Source organism: Fusarium tjaetaba, assembly GCF_013396195.1.
Source record: "Fusarium tjaetaba strain NRRL 66243 chromosome Unknown NRRL66243_c0000283, whole genome shotgun sequence".
Taxonomy (NCBI): Eukaryota; Fungi; Ascomycota; class Sordariomycetes; order Hypocreales; family Nectriaceae; genus Fusarium; species Fusarium tjaetaba.
The window spans coordinates 24,610-39,454 of NW_023501479.1; the positions used below are offsets into that span (position 1 = coordinate 24,610).

The following is a 14,845-nucleotide window of genomic DNA, read 5'->3' on the forward strand; positions in this document are numbered from 1 at the left end:
CAGTAAAACTTAACCAAACCCTTCATTTTTCTAGTCGTTGAAGGATGAGCTACTACAGCTACCATTCCGTGCTTTCATCTCAATCAAACTTATTTTATTTCATCAAGTTGCATTTACAGAAATACACAAGAATATTCGATGGCCTACGGACCGAGCGTGTCATTCCTTGGAGATGCTGATTCCCGCGGAGATGCGCAAACGCAGCCTTTAAATACCTGCGGCAAAATGATATGATTCCATGATCTGTCATCAAAAAGCATCTATACATAGTGCTATAAGCAGCCTCATGATTCGACTCTTAGTCAACCCACGTCATACATCGATCTGGCTGGAATTTGTCTTGTTCCGCCTCCTCCGTACTACTAGACATCGCGAGTTAGTGATTTGTTATAAGGAAGAATACGGAACACGATGGATTCCTCCTGTACATTCCGACTCTGTGTCACGATGGCCATTTCTAGAGAGCAATATGCCCGAATGTCAATCCGAGTCTAGACCTTGGCCCGAATACGACAACGCCCCTTTCCGCGAACTTATACGTCCCCTGCTCTCTCTACTTTCGCCGCGTCGAAGATCGGTTAGATTGAAAGATCACTAAAGTAGGTAACCTCGTCAGTCCCCTCTTCTCTTTCGCAACCTTGGGCGACTCTTTGTCTCAGTGTTAGGGCTTGAATATGGCACTCATACGACCGAAAAGCAATGTGTCGCATGGCTCGCACTGGCCCTGAAGTTGGTCAAGCGAATTGAGGTTCTCTTAACAAACGGACTATGTCAGGCCTTTCCAACAGTCATGTGAAATATTAATTCCAAAAGGCAGATGAAGGCTACACGCTCAACAGCTGACACAGGCATACGCCCAGTGACACGAAGACCTGTTGGTAGTCGGCGTCTGATATGGCGATGGAACGGCCGTTTAGCCATGCATTGCTACTATCGCCCCAGAGTTTACATGATAGAAAGACTTTGACGAGCTGTTGAGGTTGTATCGGATATACCCGGCCTTGAGCACTGTCTGGGTTCTTATCGAGATAAAATGGCGATGGATCGGCACCGCTAAAAATAGATCCAGTCGCAGTCATCATGTCTCACAATAATCTGCCCAGCAATTTGTTATCGACCACCTGCTCGACAAATGAAGCTCAAGAAAGATTCAATTCTATTTACCCTGAATACAGCATGCCCTTGGCCGCCAATGACATCACGGCCACTGAGTCCTTTCACTCGTCAGCATCAGTATGGGTACCGACTACTGGGGCCCTATCGGAAGTCTCATGCTTGATCCAGTCTCCAGAACGCTAAGCCAATCCAGATTTAGAAAGAAGGAACAAGCCGTGTCTTAGCTTTATGACTGAGCTGTTGCTGGGGAGTTCAGTGGACATGACGTTGCTATTACAGTTCAGGCCGAGGGCTTGAGAGCTCAAAGTATCACTACGCATCGTCGGACCTCTCGTCTGGTCTATCTAATCTTTGCAATGATCACAGGCCAAATCACAATGGAATCTAAGAACCCATACGCCTTCCCACTGAAACCAGAACAGTATGCTCCTAACCCAGTGCGTTCGCTGGCTGAATGGAAACAATTATGGAGCGTCTGGGATCTTGTGACGACGAAGATGATATCGCCCGATGCGTTGATGGAACAACCAATTCCTCTCCGGAACCCGTTGCTGTTCTACCTTGGACATATTCCAACCTTGTCAGAATCCACTCTTTCATCTCAAACCTGGGCTAATAGTGAACTTAGTGAGGATATTCATCTTGCCAGAGTAACTAACAGCGCGCCTACTGAGCCACCATATTATCATCGGATCTTTGAGCGTGGCATAGATCCTGATGTTGATGATCCTTCCAAATGCCATGATCACAGCCAACACCCAGACGTTTTTCCATGTCTTGGGGACATTCTTCTATATCGAAATCGCGTGAAACAGCGAATCGTATTGCTTTATCAAAGTGAAAAGCCTTACAAAGGTCGCTGTAGTGGACGAGCGCTCTGAATAGGTTTCGAGCATGAGGGTATGTCTACTTTCGCCGGCTGATCAGTGATAGAATCGGCGTTGACATGTTATAGGCCTTCATGCCGAGACGTTCTTGTTCATGACGATTCAAAGTCCCAACATCCTTTCCCCTCCTGATCTGCCAAGGCCAGACTTCGCAAAGCTCGCAAAGAAGCTGCTTCACGACGCCTCCAGAATCCATGGATCAAGATGCCCGAGCAGACTTTCACCATCGGGTACCATGACCCTGAAAGTGATGATGGGCCAAACAGATTCTTTGCGTGGGATAACGAGCGCGAGCCGTACGATATCACTGTCCCACAAATCGAGGCACAAGGTCGGCCAGTCAGTAACGGAGAGTATGCTAAGTACCTCGTGGACATTGAGGAGCCTCAGATCCCCGCTACCTGGAGCAAGACGCGCGATGCCCGAAGTAATGAAGATTACACCACGTTCGTCGCTCGTCACAGTGTCAAGACTGTCTGGGGACCAGTGCCATTGTCGCAGGCACTTGATTGGCCTGTGATGGCTTCTTTCGACGAGGTAGAGAGATATTCTGGATGGGCTGGTGCTCGCTTACCAACGCTCCACGAATTAAGAAGCATCCACGAGTATGTTGAGCTTTGTCGTAAGGCCCCGGATAGTAAAGTGAATCATCAATTCCATACCAATTCAAAGGCCATATTTGTTGATTTATCGGACACAAATTCTGGATTTCTGAATTTTCATCCAACGGGGATCACTCACAAGGGTGATCTTTGTGGACTGGGCAATACTGGAGGTGCGGCTGAGTGGACGAGAACTTTATTCGCGCCGCAACCGGGATTCAAGGCGATGGACATTTATCCCGGATATAGTGGTGAGTTTTGTCGATCCGCTAACGAGGGGGTTTCTATGTCATTGTTTTCTGAGACAGTCCAGCCGACTTCATGGACGAGAAGCATATGGCTGTGGTTGGAGGAAGTTGGGCCCTGCACCCTCGTATCGCAGGCCGAAAGAGCTTGTGAGTTGCGTAATACTGAAACGCCATGAACCAGCTAACATTTGCAGCCTGAACTGGTGGCAGAAGAAATATCTCTGGCCATGGGTAACGTTCCGTCTTGTACGAGATATGGAGTAAAGTGCAGACCGCTAAATTTATGAGGCTATTCTGTGCTACCGACTCTCACTGCCGACATCATCAGACCGAGGTCGATTGCGGCATCTGCGGTGGCTTTGTGGATGCTTTGGCTAGTCCCGTGGTGACATCATACGATATCAATTGAGTTTATAATGGATCTCGTCTTGAGATCGATTCTCGGATATACACGTTAGCAAACTGATCCTTGCTTCCTATTGATCCGTTTGGCACTTTTAGTGGAAACTCACTGCCCGGGTTTCCCGAGAGGATGGATCATGTTACGATTACATTCCGTCGTACCAAGAGATCAAGCCACTTAAGCGAGGCGATCGTGCAGAGTATAAATACTTGGCAGTAGTCTAGAGGCATCTCGTATTGTCTCTTGTAATTACTTCAAATTCTGAAACTCCATAACAAAATTCTTCAATATTCATCATGTCTCTGCCACGATATCAGACAAACACTCCCCTTCATCCAACCTTTGAGAAGGATATACTCAATACTCATCTTATCTACGACTACGACGCCACAGATGCAGAAGGAAACCCTGAGAAATGGCGTTATGAAATCTGGTTCTTCTCCGACGACCGAGTCGTCTACGCCATCCACGGTGGCCCAATGGCTGGCCGTATCAACTACCAAACCGTAGCATACCAATGCATCCGGCCAGGAGAGCTATGGCAGATCAACTGGCTCGAAGAGACTGGAACAATTGTGTCTCTTGTTTACGACATCACCAACAAGACAATCAGCGGCATGCTGGGCTTCTCCAAGGGCCATTGGGAGCACGCAGAAGATGCGCATGGTGACAAGAGAAATCCAGCCGATTTCAACAGGTGGAAGGAGTTGGCAAACATTGGAAAACAGACTGATAGATTTATTTTGACGGAGCAGGCCAAGATTCTGGAGGTGTTCAAGGGTCAGGGCGATTTGAAGCCTATCAAGGAAGAGGACCCAACATTTTAGCGTGGAAAAAGAGGGTGTCATTGATTCTAAACTTGTGTGCAACGGTGTATTAGCTTCTCATAATAGAAATAAAAACGGCATAAGATATAATCAACAGAGCGGTGGATTTGGTGGCTCGATTGTGAGCTGTCATCGTATCGTAAGATCTGAAATGTCCAACTCTGGCAAAATATCAACGCCATGCATTGACGAAAAATCCAACGAATGATATTTGTTGAATGACAGCGTGGGCTTTTCTGATAAGATATCCAGATCGCTAAATCCCTGCCTTGCATGATGTGACCAACGGATTGGTATCAGATGATAAAATCTCGCAATTCTGGAACCTTGCCTTAAGTAGTAGTTATATGCGCTGCATGCAGTCGCACAGCACCATATTTTGAGACAAGGTCAGCCTGGTGTCACCGGATGTATCGTGGTTCTGGAACAGGCTCTGGGAAACGGATGTTTCCTATACAAAGTTATCCCAAGTACCTTTTCAGTCATGTTACAGTAGCTGAGATTCGAGAGCACTGATGTCTACCCGTGAGATTGAGGAACACATGGAAAACGCCAAAACAACGACACGTATCAAATGAAGAAGTCAAGAGCTCAACCGGGGAGCCCGTATGAATGCCGAAATTGATTGATAGTTAACGCTTATGATATCTCAACTAGACATTTCAAGCCAACACACTGAATAATACCAGTTAACTCCAGGCTTTGGAAGGCAATATGCATGAATGCCGGGAATACTTTTAACTATCTAGCTTCTTTTTCCAAACTGCCAGACCGGTCTGGGAGTACAGATAAAGTCCCGTCATGATTGGCCAAAGTAAAGGAGCGAAGAATTCCCATGTCCTCAGGGAGCAAGACATCAGACATTGGGATGAGGTTCAGGATAGACTAGGGAAAAGGTATACTAAACTTATTCTGAACTTAGATCAAGCAAACTAAGTGATTTAGGATCAAGGTCCTGAGGTAGCATGTTCCTTATGATAGTTTGCATCTTGAAGCAAGGCGATATCAAAGTCAACTACTTGAGCTCTTGAACAGAGTCAACTTCATCCTGGGCAATCTTCAAACAGTCGCAACCTGGAATGACGTGTTCGCTTTGTTGGAAACGCTTATGCAATCGATACCAGTCTATAACTAAACATCCTGTGAGTTAAAGCACCGTCGATTGACAAGTTGCGAAACTTACGTAGTCGAAAGTAGTTCCTGCTGTCGACGTCGAAGATGAGATCAAGTATATTACTTTGTGTGTTCTGGCTTGAATTGGCATAGAAAGCCATGGCGTGCTTCCAAATGTCTCGTTCACGAACTCGGTATCCAATAGCATCCTCCTCAATCGCTTCGCGAACTGTCCATTGGGGATACTCTAAGAAAGTGCCATTCAAAGTATCGCCAAACATTTGATATCGCGCCCATATAGCATCGCCGTATCTGTTCTCTTCAAGGGCTGAGATGTAGTCGCTGGTCCAAGGCTCGACGAGCCCCCATTCATGGCGTTTGCTTTGGGCTTCGGAGATCGAAAGGTCGAGGAATAGGCTGCCGTCCCTGTCGCCGTAATCGAACGTGTCGGCAGACGCAAAACCGCTGCCGAGGGCTAGAAGTAAAAGGGCTTTGAGGAAGGAAGGGACCATTTTGTATGCAGACTAGAACTCAGGAATGCACACGATTGCTGTGTTGTTTTGTCGAGAGAACGATTGAAACGTGAGTATTTGAACTTGTTGAGAATCATTCAGGCGCTACATTTTACTTTAGGCAGCGACTGGTTAGTTGCATATCTGACCTGATTTTGTTCGTGTTGGTTGTGAACTCGGATACTACGGCACGGTTATCTCGGCCCCGTCGGTACTTATCAGCTACCTGAATAGATATCTTTGCTACCAACAGCGACGACACCCTGCGAGGTCAACGGCATGTTGGTAGTTACGATGATCGGTGCCCTGGTGTCATGTACACGCTTTGTTCCTGGTTTGAAGCTCACAAGAGTTTGGCATGACTCAGTAAAAGCTGGGAACATGCTGTTGGTTCCATGATGAAAGGTATATCGCCGTTCTTGTTGGCCCAGTCTGGAAATACCAATATCACTTATCAGATCATGCGTGGTCATAGCGCGAGGAAACAATAACTACATTAACAAACTTCATATCAAGCAAAACCATTATTCAGGCCAACCCTCGATTGTCGAAATGCATAAAGGGAGGAGAGGCCTTAGTGCTTCTGCTTCTTTTCTATAACAGGAAAATATCTTAATAGCTTTTTAACACAAGGAGCAGTCTGAGGTGTCTAGGCATAAGTCACTAACCATAGCTTGTTTACCTATCTAGGCTAACCAACCATAGACCATGCATATGCTACGACAAGCGGCAAAACAATCTAGCACAACATTTCCAGTGAGATTCATCAAAAATGCAAAACATACAACAGCGGGGATTCGCTGGTCGTCACCGACCCAACTACTAATCCGCCGCTTACAGGCTTGACTATGGGAGAGCAGACGGGATCCCGTATTTTCCTGTAGGTATCGTCGTATGTGCTTGAGATGGCTAACAAACAGGCCTATAGCCGATGACATCCGGATCGCCCCTCGGCCTCTTCTATTGCTATTACTCATGTTCATGGTTTCGAAACCGGATGTTGACTGGGTAGACCTATAGATGATGAACTAAGCTTGCATAGCTGCTATAGATATCTTTCTTACAATCCAAAAGCTAAGTAATAACACAATTACTATAATTGTCCACGATCATCTACTACGCAGAAATACTCTTCTGAGCTACATCCCTAGCAAGCTGCCCAACCTTAGCCAAGAGGTCGGCAACACTGCTTGGTACCTGGCCAGAGTATCCACTAGAGATCTCATTGGTGATGGTCTCGACTTCGTCGCAAACACGGCCGTCAATAAGTGCCATCTGGCAAAGTCTGAGAATACCCTCCGCAAACCTATCCTTATCCCACGACTGGGCACCCGTATCTCTGGCTCCGTTCCTAATATCGTTCATGAGGAGTGCCAACTGTGTAGCTTTCTCCCTGAGCTCAGTGAACCCAGCCAGGAGTGCAGCGGACTGCTTGTTGAGTGCATCGGCCGTCGCCTGGAGGACAGGAAGCTGCTGGGCCACTTGATCAACAGCGGCACGCCTCATGTTGAGTTCGTTCTGTTGGCTCACAACCTGCATGAAAGCGCGTTGCGCATTCTGAAGTTGGTCCTGCGCAGCATTCACTCTGTGTCGAGCTTCTTCAACTCTCTGCTGATTGTTTTCCATGTCACCAAAAGCACCACCAAAAGGCTGTAGCGTGCATTAGTGATGGTTCGCCTGCCAGATTGATAAAACCTACAAAGAATACCCTCCCAATGTCGTTGCCGATATCACGATCACGCGCGTTATCGTGTGCTTCACGGTAAGCATTAGAAGCATCCTCCAACTGGCGAGAATATCTTGCAACATCTTCTTGATATTGCTCCATCTGACGACGGCCGTTCTCCCAGTCCATCTGAGTTTGCTCTGACGCACGCTCGACCTCCCGTTGCAGCTGCTGGATCTCTTCCGCATTCAAAGACGCAGCCTGAACTAATCAGTATCGAGAATTAATGGCTACCTTTTCTTACTAACCTGTGTGTAGATACTCTGCACCTGATCGAAGCCAGCCTGAGAGGCAGCTTGACAGTCTGAAAATGCTCGAGAGCACTGCTCAAGGATAGCCATCTTCTGCAAGTCATCGCCACCAAACTCTCCACGGATGAAGACAGCAAGCTTGTACAGCTGAAGGAGTGCTACCTCTAGGCGATTGATGGCCATGGAAAAGTTCTCCTTGACACCGGAGCGGAGGAAGACATCCTGGGTAGCGACCTTCTGCTTGAAGACCTCAAGCCTCCGAACAAGATCCTGGAAAGGCCCTCCAGCAGCTGCGAAGACTGCGTTTGCTTGCATAGCAGGTATGGCTTGAGCAAACCGAAGACCATCCTGGCCCATCTGAGCCAGCATAGATTCCCAGGGTGTCGCGAAAGACATGATTGATGGAGAGTTGAGATAGATGGGTGAATAATGATTAGAGAAAGAGAGATGAATTGAGGAATCGGATCAGAGAATAGCTTAGGGATGAGATCTAACTTTATGCTTATTCTTGCGGCCGCATTGAGGCAACCAATTTGCTGAACTAAGGCAGCGTGTGTGAGTGAAGAGGCCGAGAATATGATGAATTACGATATTATTCACCAACTCCGCATCTGAGACTCAGCGTCCCATCCTATCGGCGTCGTTCATCAGAGTTCCAGACTCATATCGACCAATCTATTTCACTAGCCGCACATTGACTTCCAACTACGAGAAGTGGTATAGGATCCGCTCCTCAATATATTGGCTACTAGTTCATTATCAGCCCACCAAAGAAGATATCGACGCGTCACGAACACTTCACATGCCGCATACCATAGCTTTGACCTGCGGCTGAATATCTGAAAGTCAGTCAATCAGCTGACGAGAGGTTAACTCGCCTTCATGCAGCTCTCAGACGAGTTAACTCAATGTGGAGTCGTGCGCAAGACTATCGATTGATAGCACGAACTAGCATCTCCCAAGGTTAGCTGAACACACATAAATGGATTAACGTTGGCAATCCAGCTCCTCATGAGAAAGCTAAAGTCTCCAGTTGCAGGTCCAGATCGCCGAATTGATGCACATATCCTGTTTTGGAAGATCGGCGAGCCACGTTGACCAACGGTTGCTCAGTATTGGGATCCCAGCCAGCCTTATGCATAGACTATCTTAGCGCGGCGATCTTTGGAACCTGAGACGTCCATTGATTGAACGGACTATTGCGAACTTTCCACTCGTTCGTAGCCGAATCTAGATCAGAGGAGGGGTAATGAGCTGTGATAGGCGAAGGGGAGGGTCTGGAGGCCGTCTGCCTGAGCTGTAGTGCGCAGCTCAGACTTACTGGTTTTAGATGCGAGAGGGTGGAGCAAAAGATATCCGCAGTTGGCCATCAGTACAAAGTATCTTCATAGTAGAGCTCTATTACAAGTACAAAATCCTAGCCTTATCCCATCCCATTGTGAGTCCCAAGCTTTACCATCTCACCTTCCCACTGTTTATCAAAGCAATCAAGCCAGCCAAACTCATCTTACAAAGACACTTCGTATCAAAATGGCTCTCAACCAACGGCAAGTCGAGGTCCTCACCAAGAGAGAGGACTTTGGTGTAGTCAGTCGCTTGTCTGGAGAGTCAAAGGCATCTTTGTCATCTCAATACAGATGGGAGAACATCGTCATGCCAGCTCCAGTGGCGTTGAATGCCCTTGGTGCTTGTGCTGTCGCCACCGGCTCTCAGACGGCCAAAGCCACCTTTATACCCCCAAGAGAAGGGTTCAAGTACCTGAGGTATGTGGATTATTCCGAGAGAACATGGTATAGGACAAAATCTAACTCGACCCAGTGACTTTGCCGGATTCAGGCTCCAGGCGAATCTCTCGAAGTGTGTCGATCTGGGTCGATTCACCTTCATGGAGACAGACAAGCAGATGGGCAAGATCAACATGCTTTCTGAGGCAGTCTATGGAAAGGTAAGTGCGAGTAGTACTGGCGGTTCATCTTTCTGACCTTCCTAGTTTGAGAATATCCTTGAAGCACTTTCCGACCCAGAAGCTCCCGGACACCTCCTTATACGGGAGATGGAAGCTTGGAATTATGCATCTCGGGACTGTTTGGATTCGTCCAAGGAGATGGATGGCAAGTTTAAAGAGTGGATTAACCATGCCTCTGAGCTCCATCAGGCTTGTGTTACAGCAGAACCAACTTCAGAAGACCAACAAGTCTTGAAGGACATTGAGTCAGCTGTTGCTGGGGCATCGATTGACTACCAACAGAATATTTCTACCAATCAATTGGAGAAGTCCTTGGAAGCATCAACCGAGGCATTCAAAAGAGCTTCTGATGGATTACCCAAAGAGTGAGTACTGCGAGTGTCTACTCTTGAAAGATTCCGACTAATGTTCTTAGCTGGGACATCGTTGGTCGGCAGATTGTCGAAAAGCTGGTAGACAGCTTGACCGCCGCTCTGAACCAATCCATGCCGGTCCCTAGTACAAGTAAGCCCAAGGATGCAAATGATCCTGCTTACAGCCAGGTCGTTCGGGATCTGATCTACTGGGAACTGCTCAGCACTGTTTTTCTTGGCACCACTGATGGCATTGCTTGGGACAAAGCTGGCCAGGCCACAGCCTTCGCAGCGAAGATGCTTGCGCATTCGCAGAAGTCTTTCGGCTCTCTGGCCTCAAGTTCGGAACCTAGCCAACGGTACAAGTCCGCACTGGATTCGGCTTGCAAGGTAAGTTCACTCTCGCTGCGTCCATCAGCTGGCTGACTCGTTTTAGATTGCAAACGGGATTGCGGCCGAATTAGAGCAAGCTGGCAAGTCTCCTGGATACACTGCACCGAACAAAGACTCCGATATGGTCAAATCATGGCAGAGGGATTTCCTGAGTAACTACGCGACGGTGATTACCATGAACGCGACCGCCAAGTCTTTCTCGGGATCATTTGCGAATGGGGTACGCTTCCCCGACCAAGTTTCTACTGGCAATTACTGACAATCGAACAGAGCACCGCGCCCAGTCAACTCAACAACACTGATACGGAAATAGCACAAGTTCAAGCTCAGACCGCCCCAGCTCAGGCAGTCCTCGAATCAGCCAAGACAAGGCTACATACAGCGTCTGAAGCACTGGCTGCCACACGAGAGACCTATCAAAACTCCACTTCAATTCTTGTTGAGCAGCAAGAAAGATTGAACCAGGCCAACTCCAAACTGGAACGTCTCAAGAACTCTAGCCTGGAAATGGTACGTATCTAAGTAGATAATATGGTATGCGAGCCGTTGACTGACAGAGAATCCTAGAACGCGATCAAGGGCATCTTGGTCCAGGCGATCGCCACGATGTTGGAGATCAAGACCGAGGTTGTGAACCTCGTGCGATTCTTCAGCGCCATCTCGGTAGCCGTTAAATTTGTCACAGAGAAATATGTCAACCCATATGTTGATGCCATCAAGGCCGGCAGCGACGGAGACAAGGTTGGGCCATATTCCATGCTGGACTTTAAGCGAAGCGTGAGTCGACCTTCATATGCAATGGAACTTTCTAACTGGTGATCTAGTGCATCCTCAATAGCACTACCATCATCAGATCCTACTTCTCAGCCTTTGCCGATTACGCTTCAATGTGGGCCCGGATGTCGCAAATGAGTATCTTCCCTATGCTGCGTATGGTGGATGAACTTTCATCTTTCGCTGGCATGGGGATGGACTCGAGGATGGTCAACAGGAAAGCAGGCGAGACACAGGAATTTTCCAGGAGGGCACTTGATGAGAACTCGAGGAAAGCGAAAGATGTAAGGAGTAACATGAGATGGCTGACCCTTTCCATAAAAGCTGACATTTCTACAGGGACAATCGAAGACCATAAGGAACATGGATACCAGGGTGTCTGAGACCAACGAGAAGAAGCAGACCTTGGGTTCTGTCCCCTCTACGATATCCGCGGCCATTTCTTCTGGGGTTGAGAACTCCAAGAGAGCTGCTGAGCAGGGTCTACGAACCGAAGCAGACCAGAGCCTTTTGGCAAAGTCCCTTACCAGAGGAAACTAATGACTTGCCTTGAGCAAGGGTCTGGCGTTTCGCAATAGGCAATTTCTCGTTTCTTGTCGCGAGGAGGATTGAGACATTGACATGGGCTTTTCTGAGGCAGCGGCCTCTGGGTCGTGAGACGGCTATATGCATAGGCAATGTTGTGTAATGACATTTTCCATGATAGCTGAACACCAGAATCTACTCTTAAGAACTCCATACATCACATTTGGCAGGGGATGCATTCTAGATTGGTACTAGTTGACTGGGAGTAGAGTGGGGAGTTTAGATTGCCGAACCTCGGTTCTTTTGTCGCCAAGAACCCAAATCGCACTTGTTTCTTCTTATATAGCACTGACTCCTCGTTGTTAAGTGTATCGTCAAGTCATGGTCAGCCTAAATTCAGCTGTGCCCGCAAAGGCCAGCCCCGATTCCAATATTTTTGAAATAACAGAACGCAAGGACCTAGGGGATGTAAGTAGAAGCTATAAACCCCTCTGAACCAAAACTAAGAATGCAGGACGTCTTTACCAATGTCTACGAGCAGTGGCTACCCCCCGCAGGAAGGGGTATCTACGGCGGTTCTGTAATTGCGCTCAGTCTCGCTGCTGCCCAAGAGACTGTGACAAGAGATTTTCGCATTCATTCTTGCCAATGCACTTTTCTTCATCCTGGATCTGTTGATAGACGACAGACGTACCATGTCGCAAGAGTTCAACAAGGCTCTACGTTCGCCACGCGTACGGTTGAATGTCGTCAGCAGGACGAGATAATTATCATTATCACTGTTAGCTTCACTCGGGAGACTGAGAGAGTCTCGAGGACTGTCGAGCACACAGTTGCCCCTTTCAAGATCCCTGAACCTCCGGACGAACAGTGTGAAGAACGGCCAGAATGGACCTTGACAGAGCCATTCCAGCGCTATAGAATCGATGTGATCGATGAACCAATTTCTAACAACCCCTCACATAAACGACGTATCTTCCGCCAGTGGTTTCGCTTCCCTGGGTTTATTCCCGAAAATGGCGGGCCTGACGCTCATCTTCACGCCCTAGCCTTTTTGACCGACGGCTACTTCATTCTCGCGGCGGCACAACTTCACCGTATATGGCGACTCCCCTTCGCACTAGAAGATGTACCGTCATTCCCCCCCAAGCTGAGATCTCAGGTTCAACTAGTGAATGAAGTTGAGGGCTTGGGGTCTACCATCGAGGAATGGGCTAAGCGTCCGAGGATGGCTATGGCAGCGAGCCTTGACCATAGGGTCTACTTTCATGAACCGCTGCGGACTAAAGCAGATGAGTGGATGGTTTCAGAAATGGAAAGTCCTTGGGCAGGTCACGGGAGAGCCTTGGTTGTCCAACGAATGTTTGCAAAAGATGGGACTTTACTGGCTACATGCACACAAGAGGTTTGACTTTCCTAATGACTTGACAATAAAGACTAATCTTCTGTGTAGGGAATACTTCGAATCGCAGAAGATGGTCCGAGGAGTAGTTCAAAGATATAAAAGCTGGGGGTGACTTTTCCAAAGATCAGATGTCGTATCGGCGAGTCTCGAACCTGCTTGCTCCTGATCGATAAATGCCATGGCTAGATATAGAACGAAAGCTATACTTTTGCAGATCGACGTTCCTTCATGAGGTGGCTGCTTTTCAGTCATCGAAGCCACCAGGAGAGCAAGCTTCAACGCTAAGTGTCCGGCCATTCAAATCCATCGCGAATTGTGGTCTCTGTATCATAAAGCTTTCCTTATTGAATCGCGGTATATATCAGGATACGTGAGGTTTGTCTGATCGAGGAACGTATGAGCTAGGGCTGATTGTTCGGAAAGTCTTGAGCCTATATTGAAGTGCGACTGTAGTGCGGGAGAGGAAACAGATGCTGAGGGTAGTGACGCAGGTGTGTCCCAAATTCCAGAGCCCAGCGAGTGTACCATGAATGGCGGCGGCAAAGGCGTTGAACGGGAGTCATGAAGCGGGTCTTGTCTTGTTGAATATACCGCTTGAGGTGAGCTTCTGAGTTGGCTGTGCTCTGGTGGGGAGCGGGTCGTGAACATGTCATGTTGATCGAAGGAAAATGGCATGTCGATTAGTAAATTCTGTGATCCTGCTGGGCTTGCTGAATCCTGTGAAGATCTTCGTGTATCCGATTCATCATCCCCACATTCCAGTGATTTCTGTTCATACCGTTCACACGGCTTCGTCTCTTCGGGGTCCCCCGCCTCGTTTGCCAGCCTAAGAACCTCCTTAATGACATCCTGCACGTCGGTCGCCAAGGCGGGATATTGTTGCAGTATCTCCTCTTGCAGCATCTTATCCGCAAAGTCCACAATCACAGTGCTCATTCTCTCCACCACACCTTCAAGTCGCTTCAATCTCTTCACCCTCGCCGCTTCAACAGCTTGTTTACGTTTCCGAAACTGTTGTTGTGCTTCTCTATTTCGTTCCCGTCGGCTCTGAACGTGTTAGTCTCGGGCATGCTGACATAAACGTATTCAAATTACCTTGCCTGCATCAGTGCCAAGTGGACTAAGATAGCTACTGCTTTTTGACGCAAACATCGTTTTGCTGCGTGTTACGTAAATCGAGATGCAAGATTTATATAATTGGTCCGAAGTTCTTTCTGGTTCGGAGATTGGCAAGTGTGATGTGTATGATTATGAGCTACTAGAGAAACATAAGTAGTATTAAAGCCTGGTTAAAAAGGTATCCATCTTCGTGGCGGAGTCAGTAGCCAGGCTGACCCCAATGATTCCGACACCCAACCTATCCCACCAAGAGGCCCATACAATGATTGATCTGACTGGCCAAATCAGCAACTTCAACGTTGAAACGATGACAGGGAAGCGTTTATTTCACCCGAATCGGTTAGCGGTCATCTTATTTCAACCTGACATATGAACTCCCAATTCCAAGAACTATTTACGAGACTTGATCCTTGTGCATTTCAAACTCTGCCTCGCCACCGGCTGCTTCCGATTTGGGGAATTATGCCAAGCTGGCTGACTGTACCCATGCAAGTTTGTTGGCAAGCTAGATTGTCTTCATCATAAGCCGCGATTCGCGAGATATCAAGAGCGAATAGCGAGCCATAATGCTTGTCATGAAATAGAGTTTGTTCTCCGCCTTTTTCGTGGAAGGCAATTCTGCTGC

At 47.8% G+C, this 14,845-nt stretch overlaps 6 protein-coding genes across 6 annotated transcripts; 4 read left to right on the forward strand and 2 right to left on the reverse strand.

The window, feature by feature from the left end:
- Nucleotides 1–1,493: 1,493 nt before the first annotated feature.
- FTJAE_11544 (C-type lectin fold) lies at nt 1,494–3,262 on the forward strand (the record flags this gene model as incomplete). Its single annotated transcript, XM_037344497.1, has 5 exons — nt 1,494–1,766; nt 2,145–2,856; nt 2,919–3,000; nt 3,048–3,099; nt 3,182–3,262. The coding sequence occupies 5 exons, from the start codon at nt 1,494–1,496 to the stop codon at nt 3,260–3,262; spliced, it is 1,200 nt and encodes a 399-aa protein (XP_037201405.1).
- Nucleotides 3,263–3,552: 290 nt separating this feature from the next.
- Nucleotides 3,553–4,083, forward strand: FTJAE_11545 (phenolic acid decarboxylase padc; the record flags this gene model as incomplete). Its single annotated transcript, XM_037344498.1, has 1 exon — nt 3,553–4,083. The coding sequence occupies one exon, from the start codon at nt 3,553–3,555 to the stop codon at nt 4,081–4,083; it is 531 nt and encodes a 176-aa protein (XP_037201406.1).
- Nucleotides 4,084–5,098: 1,015 nt separating this feature from the next.
- Nucleotides 5,099–5,708, reverse strand: FTJAE_11546 (uncharacterized protein; the record flags this gene model as incomplete). Its single annotated transcript, XM_037344499.1, has 2 exons — nt 5,099–5,214; nt 5,267–5,708. 2 exons carry the CDS (start codon nt 5,706–5,708, stop codon nt 5,099–5,101), a joined length of 558 nt encoding a protein of 185 aa, XP_037201407.1.
- A 1,116-nt stretch (nt 5,709–6,824) lies between these two features.
- Nucleotides 6,825–8,081, reverse strand: FTJAE_11547 (uncharacterized protein; the record flags this gene model as incomplete). The annotated part of the gene is made up of 3 exons (XM_037344500.1): nt 6,825–7,358; nt 7,408–7,635; nt 7,683–8,081. The coding sequence occupies 3 exons, from the start codon at nt 8,079–8,081 to the stop codon at nt 6,825–6,827; spliced, it is 1,161 nt and encodes a 386-aa protein (XP_037201408.1).
- Nucleotides 8,082–9,215: 1,134 nt separating this feature from the next.
- Nucleotides 9,216–11,711, forward strand: FTJAE_11548 (uncharacterized protein; the record flags this gene model as incomplete). Its single annotated transcript, XM_037344501.1, has 9 exons — nt 9,216–9,448; nt 9,504–9,630; nt 9,676–10,016; nt 10,067–10,394; nt 10,441–10,617; nt 10,668–10,907; nt 10,965–11,174; nt 11,222–11,455; nt 11,511–11,711. The coding sequence occupies 9 exons, from the start codon at nt 9,216–9,218 to the stop codon at nt 11,709–11,711; spliced, it is 2,091 nt and encodes a 696-aa protein (XP_037201409.1).
- A 366-nt stretch (nt 11,712–12,077) lies between these two features.
- FTJAE_11549 (acyl thiolesterase) lies at nt 12,078–13,107 on the forward strand (the record flags this gene model as incomplete). Its single annotated transcript, XM_037344502.1, has 2 exons — nt 12,078–12,164; nt 12,211–13,107. 2 exons carry the CDS (start codon nt 12,078–12,080, stop codon nt 13,105–13,107), a joined length of 984 nt encoding a protein of 327 aa, XP_037201410.1.
- Between the last annotated feature and the right edge of the window lie 1,738 nt (nt 13,108–14,845).